Source organism: Oncorhynchus mykiss, chromosome 20 (genome assembly GCF_013265735.2).
Source record: "Oncorhynchus mykiss isolate Arlee chromosome 20, USDA_OmykA_1.1, whole genome shotgun sequence".
NCBI lineage: Eukaryota > Metazoa > Chordata > Actinopteri > Salmoniformes > Salmonidae > Oncorhynchus > Oncorhynchus mykiss.
In genome coordinates this window covers 34468220-34484716 of record NC_048584.1, presented here as the reverse complement: position 1 = coordinate 34484716, position 16497 = coordinate 34468220, and the positions used below count along the sequence as shown (strand labels likewise).

The following is a 16497-nucleotide window of genomic DNA, read 5'->3' as shown; positions in this document are numbered from 1 at the left end:
GCTCAGTCATCCAACAATCATTAACTGTGAGCTCTTAAAATGTGAACAGGGACGGACTCATTTCTCCCTCCTACGTGTACACATTCATGTAGTCTGAATTGAGCTTCTGTTCTGACACATTCCATTTTGAGTACTACATCCCAAAACGAATTTGGAAAAACACTGCATTATTCTCTTGAGCAGCTTTGGGCTTATTTCATGCAACTCTGACCAGAATAACTAAAGCAAGCAGAAGGTAAACCACATCTCAGGGCTTCTTTACTCTCTTTCAACATCCTTTTAAATGGTAGAAATACATACTTTATAGGTAGAAATATTCACAATATGTGTATCACTAGCGTGCGACAGTGCTTCAGCAATGTCGTTTAATTACAAACTCAGATCATGTGATTTGAATAGTTTTTTAATGTGAAGATCACAGACATAAGATGATGTGTAACCATCTTATTTACAGGTCTCAGAAGAAGAAGTGTCATCCAAGCTTCTTTTTTATACGTTTGTGCCGGTGCTGAAGACATTGCCAATTAAAATCACGCTCACAGTGGCTGTGAAAACAGGACTACTCACAGGCAAACCAAATAAGGTACTTGGCACCAACTTCAATCAGCCACTTTTGTGTGGTCTCAATTCTTACACTGTAAAAGAAAAAGTATGTTGATTCAACATAAAATTGTAAGGGAACCAGCCGCATCAGGATTGTGCATTTTCAACTGGTTGCCTTACAATTGTATGTTGAATAAACATATCTTTTTTATTGTATTTTTTTTTACAGTGTATGCATGAATACATGCATTTAGATAATAATCCTGCCAAAACATTAATAAACGTTAATAATGCACCAACTGAACAGGATGAGATGACGTCTCTTCATTGATACAGCTATTTTAAATGTCATACGCTCATCAAATGAGAAAGAAATTGAAAATATGTTTGACATATCCATGTTTGCGTCCATTTCCACAGTCTCAAACTTTGGCTGTAGCTTTTGTTGGTTTTCAATGCACCTGATTATGAAATGATAATGTTTATATAACATCAGTTGTCAAGTAGTCACTGTTGATATGGGAATCAGTTTTTCATTGAGCGAATCTTTCACACCACGCCCATGGCATTTTCAATGTGCTTCAATTCAAGCCCTCAGTTAGCGATTCCATTTAGTTAAGGCAACCATGAAGCAAGTCTGTTGGCTATGTCGTGTAGAAAAATACTGCATTATCACATGGACAGAATTGTATCAGGCTTGTAGTACATGAGGTGTGGTTGTGAATAATGTATAGAGGGACTGGCTCAATAGGTTACCATAGATACAAATGTGAAGAGTTCAAAAACTCCAGGCCTTTTTTCTTTACCATGGTAACATACAGAACACAGGAGAAACCAAATCTGCAAGTTATTTATTTAAAGTCAATCTTAGGTTGCCTTTTGTGATGAATATGAAGGTCTGAGTTATGCACATGGATACCTAAGAGTCTGTTCAGAAAACCAGCAGATGTCACAAGGAGGTTATTTCATAGGTGAATATAAACTGCAGGTGCACTCTGTGAGCAAACATGAAGTAGTATACAGTATATACTACAAATCAGGATAAATCAGGATACAAGTCTAGGTCCCAAAGGCTCCTTATCAGCTTCTACCCCCAAGCTACATGACTGCTGAACAATTAATCAAATGGACACCCGGACTATTTACATTGATCCCCCCACCCCCCCCCCCCCCCCCCCCCCTTTTATTTTAACACTGCTTTTACACTGCTGCTACTCGGCTGTTTATTATCTATGCATAGTTACTTCACACCTACATGTACAAATTACCTTGACTAACCTGTACCCCCGCACATTGACTCGCTACTGGTACCCCCTGTATATAGCCTCGTTATTATGATTTTATTGTGTTACTTTTTATTTAATTTTTTACTTTAGTTTATTTAGTAAATATTTTCTTAACTATTTCTTGAACTGCATTGTTTGTTAACCCCTTTAAGGGTTTGTAAGTAAGCATTTCACGGTAAGGTCTACCTGTTGTATTCATCGCATGTGACAAATACATTTCAATTTGATATAAAGCTGAGAGAGGTAAAGGTGAGTTGATACTTATCTCAATGTTCTTTGCTACAGTGCCTTGCGAAAGTATTCGGCCCCCTTGAACTTTGCGACCTTTTGCCACATTTCAGGCTTCAAACATAAAGATATAAAACTGTATTTTTTTGTGAAGAATCAACAACAAGTGGGACACAATCATGAAGTGGAACGACATTTATTGGATATTTCAAACTTTTAACAAGTCAAAAACTGAAAAATTGGGCGTGCAAAATTATTCAGCCCCCTTAAGTTAATACTTTGTAGCGCCACCTTTTGCTGCGATTACAGCTGTAAGTCGCTTGGGGTATGTCTCTATCAGTTTTGCACATCGAGAGACTGACATTTTTTCCCATTCCTCCTTGCAAAACAGCTTGAGCTCAGTGAGGTTGGATGGAGAGCATTTGTGAACAGCAGTTTTCAGTTCTTTCCACAGATTCTCGATTGGATTCAGGTCTGGACTTTGACTTGGCCATTCTAACACATGGATATGTTTATTTTTGAACCATTCCATTGTAGATTTTGCTTTATGTTTTGGATCATTGTCTTGTTGGAAGACAAATCTCCGTCCCAGTCTCAGGTCTTTTGCAGACTCCATCAGGTTTTCTTCCAGAATGGTCCTGTATTTGGCTCCATCCATCTTCCCATCAATTTTAACCATCTTCCCAGTCCCTGCTGAAGAAAAGCAGGCCCAAACCATGATGCTGCCACCACCATGTTTGACAGTGGGGATGGTGTGTTCAGCTGTGTTGCTTTTACGCCAAACATAATGTTTTGCATTGTTGCCAAAAAGTTGAATTTTGGTTTCATCTGACCAGAGCACCTTCTTCCACATGTTTGGTGTGTCTCCCAGGTGGCTTGTGGCAAACCTTAAACAACACTTTTTATGGATATCTTTAAGAAATGGCTTTCTTCTTGCCACTCTTCCATAAAGGCCAGATTTGTGCAATATAAGACTGATTGTTGTCCTATGGACAGAGTCTCCCACCTCAGCTGTAGATCTCTGCAGTTCATCCAGAGTGATCATGGGCCTCTTGGCTGCATCTCTGATCAGTCTTCTCCTTGTATGAGCTGAAAGTTTAGAGGGACGGCCAGGTCTTGGTAGATTTGCAGTGGTCTGATACTCCTTCCATTTCAATATTATCGCTTGCACAGTGCTCCTTGGGATGTTTAAAGCTTGGGAAAACTTTTTGTATCCAAATCCGGCTTTAAACTTCTTCACAACAGTATCTCGGACCTGCCTGGTGTGTTCCTTGTTCTTCATGATGCTCTCTGCGCTTTTAACGGACCTCTGAGACTATCACAGTGCAGGTGCATTTATACGGAGACTTGATTACACACAGGTGGATTGTATTTATCATCATTAGTCATTTAGGTCAACATTGGATCATTCAGAGATCCTCACTGAACTTCTGGAGAGAGTTTGCTGCACTGAAAGTAAAGGGGCTGAATAATTTTGCACGCCCAATTTTTCAGTTTTTGATTTGTTAAAAAAGTTTGAAATATCCAATAAATGTCGTTCCACTTCATGATTGTGTCCCACTTGTTGTTGATTCTTCACAAAAAAATACAGTTTTATATCTTTATGTTTTAAGCCTGAAATGTGGCAAAAGGTCGCAAAGTTCAAGGGGGCCGAATACTTTCGCAAGGCACTGTATGTTCTCCTTAATATTCTCTCTATACCTAGCATGATTAGGACCAATAATAACATGTATACTGCTTACTAGCAATAACCATTTCCAGTACTTAATATTGTTGGTACTTAATGCTGTTCAGAGTTAAACTTGCCATTGAAAACTGCTGTGACATTGTTCTATTCAAATGCAGCTTTACTAAGCAATATCCTGTAGTTTTGATAACTGTAGTCCCTTTATATAGACAGCTGATTTTAAAATATATATGATTTTAGAGATATTCTATATTAATTTGACAGTATTACTCATGTTCCATCATTTCCCATTCAGATGTTCAATTATGAACTTACATTGGTATAGGTTATATGCTAGCATGGAATGAATGAGATATATTATACAAGCCATTTTCACATACACAATGTTCGAATTCAGCCATGACGCATGAATGCTACAAAGAATAATCAGGATAAGCAGACTGAAACTAAAGGGGACTTGAGAGTACATTCTTGAAAGAGATATTGTAGCAAATGTATGAAAAAGTCGAACCCATACAGACATTCCAAACGTCATTAGAGTGGTCTCACACCGTGTTTCATCAATTCAATTAGAATTTATCGAAGCTTCTAAGCCTTATAGAATGAACTGGCATTGTGGTTAAAAAGGTTCTTATTATCATGGATCAGTCTCAATCTAGTCAATCATACCGCATGCCAAATGGTTTGGATTATGCAACAACTGTTGTTAAAAGAGCTTCTCTTACTGTAGAAGTCCAGCTTGACCTTTTTCAACATCCATTTTGAGTACAATTGAAATAAAGACAGAATACATTATGTTTTCTCCGCATAATAATTACATTTTAAATGCAGTGTATCACACATCTAGTTAACATCTAGTGAATCTCTGAAAGAAAACACTAACATTTATGAATGTTTCATTTCATTTTATTTAGACAGTGATGAAAGATTTCTAAATGAATTGTGACTGTATGGAGAACATACTGTGTAATTCTGTCGTCAGTCAGTCATCCAGGACGGGTGTCCCTACTCCCCTAGAGAAATGACTTACTATAATTATGAAGAACAAATAGTATCAGTTAAGCTCTTACTCAACCAGTGAGGCATGTGGTAGTGCATGTGGTAGTGCATGTGTACAGTTCATGTGGGACATGTGTTCTGGTAAAAGGAAACCCAGGAGAGAGACATAATTACACATCCCGCTCTCGCTTAGGAGCTGGAAGTTATACACAGGGACTTGCCGAGGTTCACTTCAGGATTGCTCAGGTTACAGTAACTCATCTAAGTGGCTCATCAACGTTTCCTGATCCTCTGTCAGAATTTAGGAGTTCCCAAGCAGAAGGTGACTGAACACACCATGTCGGACGGAGGGCTTTTCAAGGCGGAGGTGATCTATATCAGTGACTGTGAAAAACGTGGAGCAGGGGACATGGTCCAACAGGAGACATATACTCGGGTAAGTGCTTATGTTCTACTCTTACTACCTCAATGTGATACTCGCATTTACAGCAGAACCAACAACAACATTAATCACAAAGTGAATCTTAAAGCTTTGTATTCATGTCCTATATGTCGCACCTTCTCTGCTTGAGGCCAAGACATAGTAACTTTAATGGAAGTTGGGCAAAAATATTTGATAATAACAATGTTTTGTTAAGGCTAACAGCTTGACTCCCTTCCATATGTGACCATTTTAATTACGTACTGTAGCTTCTGAGATTAAATCTATACATAGTAATAAAAATGACACACAAATGGCAGATCAGAATTGTTGGTTCCAACCCTACTTGCCATAATCTATACTGTTCCAATTGTTGTAACCTTTGCTTGTACCTTTTAAATGAGAGAACATGCCTTCTGAGATTCCAATTTTACATAGTATACCAAAAGACAAACAACTTGGTTATATGAAGCTATGGTTACAATCCTGATTTGATGTTGGGTCTCAGACATGCAAAGTATTAGTGATTATGTAAAAATCCAGTTTTGTTTACCCTTTTCTAAATTATGTTTGCCTGAGACTGCTTTAATTACTTTGCAAATCAATGGCAAAATGTTTATCTATCATGGTTCAATAATTCAGAATTTGAAATAAAATAAAATCAAATGAATCTACCTCATTGACAGTCTTCAGTTATCATTAGTCAACAATGTGTTAATTAATATTCATAGAACCTTTTCCCCCCTGTCCCATGTTTTTTTTCCTTCTCAGTTGATATCGCCTCCTGATCACACAACAACACCCCAGACCCCTCCCCCTATAAATACCCAGCCAGAAAATACAGTCCACCATTTTGTATCCGGGCCCGCTACTATGGAAACAGCTGTTAACAAACACCAGGGCATTTCTCAGCAGCAGTGGCACAACACCCCTGTCGGTGCTGAGGTCAGCTTGGATCTCTTTTTAAATAGAGAGTCTGACTCAGACGAGAGACTAAGCCCCACTAACTCCACAGACCTGTTTCCTGCTTCTTCCAAGAGCCAGAGTCAGGAGTCCATCCTCTCTGAGAGTTGGGACAAAGACAGGAGCTGGTCAGCACTGCAAATGTCCCCTGAGACGTCTTGCGCGGTGTCCCCGTGCTCCTCAGTGAGATCTGGCATGTTCACCCCCTCTGTTGTACGAGTCAAGAGGCACTCCCTAGAACCTGGCTCCAGTTTAGTCCACATGCCGCCAACCTGCCTCTCACCAACTTATTGTGCAAGTCCCTCCTCGTCCCCCTGTCCCCTGTCCCCCCGCTCCCGCCACAGGCCCCCTCCCACGCGACTCTCCCTGCTAACAGCTATCCTCCGAAAGGGCCGCCTGCCAGTCCTGTCCCCTACTCTGACTCTACAGAGACCCTACTCCCCCTGCTGGCCCATTCACCATGGGACTTCCTGTAACGCCTGCTCTGCAGCCTCCAGTGTGGCCTCTATTCCTCTGGAGGTGTTCTCATCCAGGGCCCAGTCCTCAGCCTCCATACACAGCCCAGCTCAGAATTACCATCACAGGGATGGATGTGTGTTAGAGTCCCTTAGATCTGTCAATGCACCCCTGTCCATAGAGTCTAAGGAGCTTTCCACCTCATGGAGAATGGTTGGCCCTCACAGCCCACCATTAAGACACTCAGAAAAACTGAAATCAAACAATGGAATTATCTCTGAGAGGGTCACCTCCCCCTCTTATCGAAGCCTTGTGGCGTCACCAGTCCCACCGTTGTCTCAAGCGTTCCCTCAGAACCTCCCCAAACCAGTAGACCACACCAACGTTCCAAGTCCACCTCTGTACTCATCACACTCACGATTCAGACGTCTGTTTCCTGAGCCACTCGACAACTCAGTTAACTCAAGACTTAACTCACTGTCGCCTGAGCCGAAACCAGTTAAGAACCAGGGGGCTTCTGTGCCCCAAGATTCAAATCAACCCCTGTATTCGTCACACTCAAGACTTAAATGTCTGTCTCCTAATCCAGCTCACAACCAGGGGACCTCTGCATGTCAACCTCTTTACTCATCCTTCTCAAAGCTCAGCTCATCGCCTCCCGGAATAGTAAACTCCTCATCAAACTCAACACTCGACTCACTGTCTCCCGGACCAGTAAACACCTCTTCAAACTCAACACTTGACACACTGTCTGCTGAACCTAAACCAGTTAGCAAGAACTTTGTACAAGCTCTGAATTCTCACCTACAATCAAAGCTCACCTTTCTGTCTTCTGCACCTGCTAATAACCAGGAGACCTTTAAGGCCCTCGATACGTCTACACCTGAAGTTTCCTCCATGGGAACCTCTAACAATCGGGGGATTTCTATGGGGACCCTTAACACACGGGGGACCGCAAGGCCCCAAGTTTGGAGTCCACTGCCCTACTCATGTCTTTCCAGGTCTCCTAAACCTCTCTCTCTATCCTGCTGTGCCCCAGAGGGCCATCTTTCTGCCTCATCCCACTCACCCAGTGGCATAGTTTCCTCTGCACAGAGGTACACAGATACAATATCACCAACCCCATTACAGAACGGCCTGAAAACACCTCCACACTCGATGCTGCAACTCGGTGTCTCCCCAGCTCACAGAGCTTTCCACCTCACTCCCACCCTCTACACATCCCCAGGATGTCCATCACCTAAGCCCCCCACTCCCCCCTCTACACCTGACCGTTTCACCCTCTCCCCTTCTCCTGCGCCCCCGACCCGCGACCTTACTCCGTCTCCCTCTCTCTCCCTGCGCTCTACGCCCTCTCCATGCCTATGGAGGGAGATGTCAGACTCCATTGATACAAAAAGAAAGGTAGCTACTCTGCATGCTGGCATGCAGTCCAATCGCACGCCACCTGCATGAGTCAAGTAAACAAGGACAAAGGAAACTATTAATGTCCTGTGACCGACATTGAGTACTGTAAGAATGATTGCGCATCTGGCAAGATGCCGCTCGGTTAAAAATGATCTTGTTAACTTACAACCTCTAACAGTAACTTTTTTGTCCTTGGTTCCCAACTGTCATATTTGCTTTTCAGAGACAGTTAGCGAAAGTTTTTTTTTCATTAAAATGTTGTAGGGTTCAAGTGCATTATGTCTAAACAGAATTGTGTTGTTACATTGAGAAATGGAATCATTTTGAACATTTCTAGCAAAGCCCAGCCTGGGAATAGCACTATAAAAAAGATTTGTTTTGTATTTTTCATATCCCTCCGCCCATCCCTCTCAACTCTAGCCACACAAGATCAAGTTAAGCTATAAAGCCCTCGCTGCAATTCCCACAAACATCGTTCTGTTGGACCAGCAGGTAAGCACAGTCTGCTGACGTATCCCCATCTCATTGCTAATTGACAATCAGCCAGAAACATTACAGTTAAACAGCTGCCAAATTATGGTTGATACAGACACACCTGACCTGGATCAATCGGCAGTAGAAACAATAAACTGTTTTTTCCCACCCCTGTTTTGTTAAAAAGCTGACAGATAGGGCTGGAGAAAATATAATAATAACATGATTATTGGAATGAGTCACTACAGTTCTCATTTAGTCAACAGAATTGGAATGAGTTTATTTTGTTACTACAGAAAATGAATGACTTTTGATTGTGCCTGTGACAGGGTTGACATGCTTCAGACTGAGGATAGAAGTGGATGACAGGAACATTTACAACATGCCTGACAGCCTCAATCGCTTTACAAATGTTGACTCAATAGAAAATACATTAAAACATGCTCCATTGAAAGAAAGAAAAAACTTTGTAAAACCTTGAAAGTTGTTATATTCGTTCTGTGTAGATCACATGACAAAGAAAGAGAACATATACTACAAAGAAATAATTTCATACAGTATGTGCGGATCAGGAAAATTCTCACACAAAAGGGTGATCAAATGAAGATCCTACACCTGTACGTACTGTACTGTACGTTGTGTCCATTGATGTTTCCATCTCAATTTATATTGCTTTCACAGGCAATTGATGATCAAGTGCACAAAGAAGGAGATTCACAGGACCCAGTGGACATATGTAAGAAAGAGGACACACATGCAGAGGTACAGTACAGTGGAGTATAGTGCAGAACAGTGTGGCCTCTGATTCCTAAGACACTGTGTACTTGTAGCATCAATTATTTTGTAAATATATTCTGTAAATGCTTGTTTGCCACAACTTCTCTTTACACGTTTCCATGTAGATGTACTTGACTTTGAGGCAGCTGAGCATCTGTACTGTAAAAAAAGTCCAATACTTTCTCTGAAGTGTTCGGAAACCAATTTAGTCCGTTCAAAAGTAAAACCATATATTGCAGGACTGTTAGCTCGATGATAAAGGTCTTGTTAAGAATATTACAGCTACCATAGCCTTGTCTATATGCCGCAAGAATGTCTATTTAACTGCTGATTCTCTCTACAGATGTGTTCCCCTGCACAGTTGCGAAAGCAGTCAGAAGATCTGTACGCTGCCATAGACGAAGTGTTAGAGGACCCCATTCCAATGGTGAGTTTTGTATTGACCTGCACTCACTTGAGCCAAAGCAGAAGAGATCAAATGAAGTGTTCTCTTTTATGATTACTTTTGGCATCTTTCAGCGCCAAGCATCTCCCGCTCTCGCATACTCCAGGGAATCAATGGACAAATGTGCACCAAAGGTATGTAAGAAGCTGTTCAGGTGGGCCTTCGTGCTTCAGCAAACAAATGAAAGGAGGGCAGCTCAATAGCAATGTCAAAAAATCAGGAGAAGGGCTTACCAAGAAAAACTTCCAATGTAAGAAGCACTCACAGCAATATGTAGAATAGAATAGAACACTTTTTCCCCCCCAGAAGGAACTTCCGTTGTGGCAAGTCAGATAAGATAAAGATATATATAGCAAACATACAAACAACAACATTCACACGTCTGATACAAATGCTTACAAGGTATAATATATACAAGATAAACATACTGCACACAAATACCTTTTCATTTAAACGCCGTACTGACGCTGGTAAAAAAACTGTTTGTGGTTCTCTTGGTTTTAAGAGTGTATACGCCCTGATTGCGCTATTGCATATTTACTATTCAGTGGATGTGTTATCCAAAATGATTTCTTTACCCCTCTTACATGAGCGGTCTTTTTAAATGTCTCGTAGGTGGCTCGTCTCTTATGTCAGACTTTGTTCAGTTTCTCATAACTTATTAGAAAGCAATAATGTGATCCATTCTTATTGGCAATCTAATGCACAACGGAAAACATTGTATCACTATGCATGTCCATTAATCTCAGTGAAAACTCAAATAATCTCATTACAATGCATACAGGTACAGTAATCTCATTACAATACATACAGGTACAGTAATCTCATTACAATGCATACAGGTACAGTAATCTCATTACAATGCATACAGGTACAGTAATCTCATTATAATGCATACAGGTACAGTAATCTCATTACAATGCATACAGGTACAGTAATCTCATTACAATGCATACAGGTACAGTAATCTCATTACAATGCATACAGGTAGAGTAATCTCATTACATTGCATACAGGTACAGTAATCTCATTACAATGCATACAGGTACAGTAATCTCATTACAATGCATACAGGTACAGTAATCTCATTACAATGCATACAGGTACAGTAGCATAATATCCCTTTCTACATCCATTATTCCAACTGTCTTTGTATGTTGGAGTGTGTGTGTGCATTCGTGTGTGTGCCTGTGTGCGTGTGTGCTTGTGTGTGTGCGTGTGGTCAGATACTGATCATATGAAATGAGATGATCCTCTAACTGGCTGATAATTATGTTGGTAATATCCCCTTCCATAGGGCTACACAATGTGTTACACAAAGTGGATTGAAAAGACAGTCCAGATGTATAAAGGTGACATTCAGGATCATAACAGTCTACTTATACAATTACCACCACAAACAGCCCAGCAAGTAGATAAACTGACTTTACCAGGAATAGTCTTCTCATAAAGTTCGCATTATTTGCGTTTCTCTGTTTGCTTTCTCCCACATGTAGCGATACACCTCATTGCCAAGGTCATTGGGACGTGAAACGAAATATGTGAGTATACATATGTATGTTTGTTTTGTCCCCTAAGCAAGATCCACTATACTATATTCCAAAATAAATGAGAATGCTTGTTTTGTGCATCTGGAACTGCAAAATTGCTCCCTATAGGAAAAAAACAACTTTCAGGCTCTACAAAAAGATTATTCTGATGTCTACATTGGAAAGCACAATCACTTTCATGACTAATTACTGTGTCTGTAATTAAATGACTACACTATGTGCTATTTGATCAATCCATGAGGTGTTCTTTGTTGTGTTGTTTTCATTTCTCATATGTGTTTGTAAGAAAATAAATGAATAGAATATCCTGAAAAAGATTGTCCTCATGAGATTTAGAGATACCCTGTATAGGAAAGCAGGTTACATTGCATAGGGAACATCAACATTTTGTTTCTTAGAGTAGTGGGTATGTTTGAGAAGGGGATTTTCTGAGTGAAAACTTGTGGCGGACTTTGGCTTTCATGATATCATTACGGTGGGGATGTTCTACCCCTCTAAGTCTCAATGGGTCTCCAGATATCAAGCTGGAAATGTAATCTGTTATAGTTAATAAACTATATCTGGAAATATTTAGATTAATACAACAACTTACTGAAGTATCTCAGCATGCAAACAACATGACAGCTTTGTCTGGGGAACGAGACTGCATGATAAGACAGGATTCAAAACAAAACCAGTCATGAATGTTTCATTAAGTTGCATTTATATTCACTGAACTTTACGAATCTTACATCAAGAGACACATCATTCTTTTCAAGATTTTGTCTTCAGTAGAGTCCATTGTCATCGAAGCCAAAGAAAGACTCTTTCTAATCAAAGGAAGACTAGTTCTTTGTGCAGCAAGTTGACACTTGGATGATTACATACTGTATGTGGGATCTTAATTTGATCATCCTGTTGCAGGATAACAGGAAATGTAAAGCTTGTTGTGTATTTAAGGTTTTATGGCTTCTGAAGTTTATTTCCACTTTGAAATTGTAGACTTTGTTTTCCCTTTACGAAAAATGTATTAACCCATACTAAAATGTCAATTTAATTATAATCAAAATTACAATTCCCCTGTTCTTACAGGATAATTTTTCTGCTGTAGCAAACTGGGTCAAATTAAGATCCTACGTTTGTAGGAAAAATCCAAAATACATCAACATTATATACAGTATGTGCTGATATCTTATTTTTTACAGGCAACCTGCAACCTTCAACCTGTTGAGAGAAAACTGGCAGACAACTATAAGGTAGTTCTTCTATTGCAAATATGTCAAATCTGTTTAAACTATGTTATGCTAATTAATGGCCATTGTTATTTCTTTATTAAGTGTATATTTACTGTGATCTTATGTTTTCGTTATCTACTAAATCAAATTAATCTAGACATATTTTCAAACCTTACAGACCAAGCCTGGCGTAATTCGACCTGCCAATATTATCCCAAGATTGCCAGAGGAAAATGATGATGAAGCGTTTCATCCAAACCCCTTCAAACAATATCTGGACGAGTTGACTGTCAATGACCAGAACAAGGTAGGCATAGTTTAACCCACAATACCTTGGTATTAGGTTACCTCAGAACACATGTGTTGAAAACAACTGCGTTTATCTTATGGGATTGCCTGATTCATTCAGAGTATGCATATTAACCAGCACTTAGACATAACTGTTTCCAAATAGCATACTTGACATACAAAAATGAGAAAGTGGGTTTAGTGTAGAACTTCTGCATAAGTCTCTGTTTACTTGTAAAGGTTACTTTAGAGGCTTTCTGTTTACTTGTACAGGTTACTTTAGAGGGTTTCTGTTTACTTGTACAGGTTACTTTAGAGGCTTTCTGTTTACTTGTAAAGGTTACTTTAGAGGCTTTCTGTTTACTTGTAAAGGTTACTTTAGAAGCTTTCTGTTTACTTGTAAAGGTTACTTTAGAGGCTTTCTGTTTACTTGTAAAGGTTACTTTAGAGGCTTTCTGTTTACTTGTAAAGGTTACTTTAGAGGCTTTCTGTTTACTTGTAAAGGTTACTTTAGAGGCTTTCTGTTTACTTGTAAAGGTTACTTTAGAAGCTTTCTGTTTACTTGTAAAGGTTACTTTAGAGGCTTTCTGTTTACTTGTAAAGGTTACTTTAGAGGCTTTCTGTTTACTTGTAAAGGTTACTTTAGAGGCTTTCTGTTTACTTGTAAAGGTTACTTTAGAGGCTTTCTGTTTACTTGTAAAGGTTACTTTAGAGGCTTTCTGTTTACTTGTAAAGGTTACTTTAGAGGCTTTCTGTTTACTTGTAAAGGTTACTTTAGAGGCTTTCTGTTTACTTGTAAAGGTTACTTTAGAGGCTTTCTGTTTACTTGTAAAGGTTACTTTAGAGGCTTTCTGTTTACTTGTAAAGGTTACTTTAGAGGCTTTCTGTTTACTTGTAAAGGTTACTTTAGAGGCTTTCTGTTTACTTGTAAAGGTTACTTTAGAGGCTTTCTGTTTACTTGTAAAGGTTACTTTAGAGGCTTTATGTTTACTTGTAAAGGTTACTTTAGAGGCTTTCTGTTTACTTGTAAAGGTTACTTTAGAGGCTTTCTGTTTACTTGTAAAGGTTACTTTAGAGGCTTTCTGTTTACTTGTAAAGGTTACTTTAGAGGCTTTCTGTTTACTTGTAAAGGTTACTTTAGAGGCTTTCCTTTTTTTCTTCTTTTTTTTATTTGTAGATTTTCAGACATGGGAACAGAAACATTGAAACAGTACAACACACCCAGTCCTTTAAAACCCCGCCCACCCCACCGCTTCCGTCCCTCCCTCCCTTCCTCCCACCCACCCCTTCCATCCCTCCCTCCCTCCCACCCACCCACCCCATCCCTCCCTCCCTCCCCACCAAGGCATCATACCAAGACATCATAAAATATAAATTCAAAATAGACAAATAAAAACAAACATTGAGAAAAACAAAGACAAAAACAATAGCAATACTTTGTAACAACAATAGTAATGATTGGTCATACAACATCACTACTGTTCTTTATTAGCAGCTCCAACACATCTGGCCCATATCATTGCCTCTTAGTCCTTGTCCCGGGGACCCTGAGGGGTGCACAACCCCACCCCAGCCTCCAGCACACTGACTCCAATCCAGGGCTTGGTAATGAGTTGTTTTGTTGAATCGAGAGAGCTTGCGCCGTGGCAATAACAAAGATGCAGAGGTTATTGGATTTGCTGTTTAGTCAAATGGAACTAGGATTAGTTAAATTCAAGAGCATTTGAATTATATTCATTAGGTTTTGAGATGTTTTGTAAAACCATAGTTTGTAGATATAGGCCTGTCAGTTTTCCAAGAACATGAAGGTCGATTGGCTACATTTGCCATGACTGAAAGGCACTGCAGTCGCTTCAATCTTGACCTTGTTGACCTGAAATTATTTCCCCTTTGCTCTAAAACCTGATTTTGTGAAAGATGGGAGAGATCATTTAAGACAATTTTAGAAGATATGTTAAAGTAGGAATCCTTAATACTGAAACTGCCACGTCCGTTTGGGATAACAAAAAAGTTACTGCCAACAAAACCTTGGACACGCCTACTCATTCAAGGGTTTTTCTAATCTATGAAATAACACACATGGAATCATGTAGTAACCAAAAAAAGCGTTAAACAAATCAAAATATATTTTAGATTCTTCGAAGTAGCCACCTTGACTGAGATGGTTTGGGATGAGTTGGACTGCAGAGTGAAGGAAAAGCAGCCAACAAGTGCTCAGCATATGTGGGAACTCCTTCAAGACTGTTGGAAAAGCATTCCTCGGGAAGCGGGTTGAGAGAATGCCTAGAGTGTGCAAAGCCGTCACCAAGGCAAAGGGTGGCTACTTTGAAGAATCTCAAATGTAAAATATATTTTGATTTGTTTAACACTTTTTTTGGTTACTACATGATTCCATATGTGTTATTTCATAGTTTTGATGCCGTCACTATTATTCTACAATGTTTAATTATATATTTTTTTATTTCACCTTTTTTTTAACCAGGTAGGCTTGTTGAGAACAAGTTCTCATTTACAACTGCGACCTGGCCAAGATAAAGCAAAGCAGTGCAACACAAACAACAACACAGAGTTACACATGGAATAAACAAGCATACAGTCAATAACACAATAGAAAAAAAAGAATGTCTATATACAGTACGGTGTGTGCAAATGGCATGAGGAGGTAAGGCAATAAATAGGCCATAGTAGCGAAGTAATTACAATTTAGCAAATTAACACTGGAGTGATAGATGAGCAGATGGTGATGTGCAAGTAGAAATACGGGTGTGCAAAAGAGCAGAAAAGTAAATAAAAAATATATGGGGATGAGGTAGGTAGATTGGGTGGGCTATTTACAGATGGGCTATGTACAGTTGCAGCAATCGGTTAGCTGCTCAGATAGCTGATGTTTAAAGTTAGTGAGGGAAATATAAGTCTCCAGCTTCAGAGATTTTTGCAATTTGTTCCAGTCATTGGCAGCAGAGAACAGGAAGGAAAGGCGGCCAAAGGAGGTGTTGGCTTTGGGGATGACCAGTGAGATATACCTGTAGAAAATAGTAAAAATAAAGAAATACCCTTGAATGAGTAGGTGTGTCCAAATTTTGACTGGTACTTTAATTTGAGTGAGGAAAAGTGAGTTTGTGGGTGATTCTCCAATACAATGTCACATTATGTAAGCTCCTACTGACAAACCTTTTATGTTCCTATCAAGTACATATGAAGAGTTTATATCCAAAACACTATACAGTGCCAACAGGACAATGACCCTAGCACACAGCCAAGATAATGCACAAGTGGCTTCAGGACAAGTCTGCGAATGTCGTTGAGTGGCCCAGCCAGAGCCCGGGTTTTAACCCGATTGAATATCTCTGGAGAGACCTCAAAATAGGTGTGTAGCAACGCTCCCCATCCAACCTGACAGCGCTTGAAAGGATCTGCAGAGAAGAATGGGTGAAACTCCCCAAATACAGGTGTGCCAAGCTTGTAGCGTCATACCCAAGAAGACTCGAGGCTGTAGTCACTGCCAAAGGCACTTCAACAAAGTACTGAGTAAAGGGTCTGAATACTTAAGCAAATGTGATATTTCAGTTGTTTATTATTAATAAAATAACAAACATTTATAAAAAACTGTTTTTCCTTTGTCATTATGTGTTATTGTGTGTAGATTGATGAGGGGGTAAAAAACGATTTAATCCATTTTAGAACAAGGCTGTAACCTAACAAAATGAGTAAGGCTGTAACCTAACAAAATGAGTAAGGCTGTAACCTTACAAAATGAGT

General features: G+C 39.6%; 1 protein-coding gene across 8 annotated transcripts in view; it reads left to right on the top strand.

Annotated features, from left to right (window-relative positions):
- mlip (muscular LMNA-interacting protein) overlaps positions 1-16497 on the top strand; it is a 44402-nt gene that overhangs the window by 14248 nt on the left and 13657 nt on the right. The window contains exons 2-12 of one of the 8 annotated variants that reach the window (XM_036956239.1): positions 455-583; positions 5042-5179; positions 5936-7987; positions 8411-8482; positions 9146-9226; positions 9585-9668; positions 9761-9820; positions 11183-11227; positions 12421-12471; positions 12629-12757; positions 15929-16069. In XM_036956239.1, coding sequence (XP_036812134.1) covers positions 5081-5179; positions 5936-7987; positions 8411-8482; positions 9146-9226; positions 9585-9668; positions 9761-9820; positions 11183-11227; positions 12421-12471; positions 12629-12757; positions 15929-15937 — 2682 coding nt within the window. In that variant the 5' untranslated portion in view covers positions 455-583; positions 5042-5080 and the 3' untranslated portion in view covers positions 15938-16069. Of the gene's footprint in view, positions 1-103; positions 236-454; positions 584-5041; positions 5180-5935; positions 7988-8410; positions 8483-9145; positions 9227-9584; positions 9669-9760; positions 9821-11182; positions 11228-12420; positions 12472-12628; positions 12758-13915; positions 14858-15928; positions 16070-16497 lie in introns of those variants that run through there. The other 7 variants (XM_021576484.2, XM_021576483.2, XM_021576481.2 and 4 more) reach the window with 7 other exon arrangements.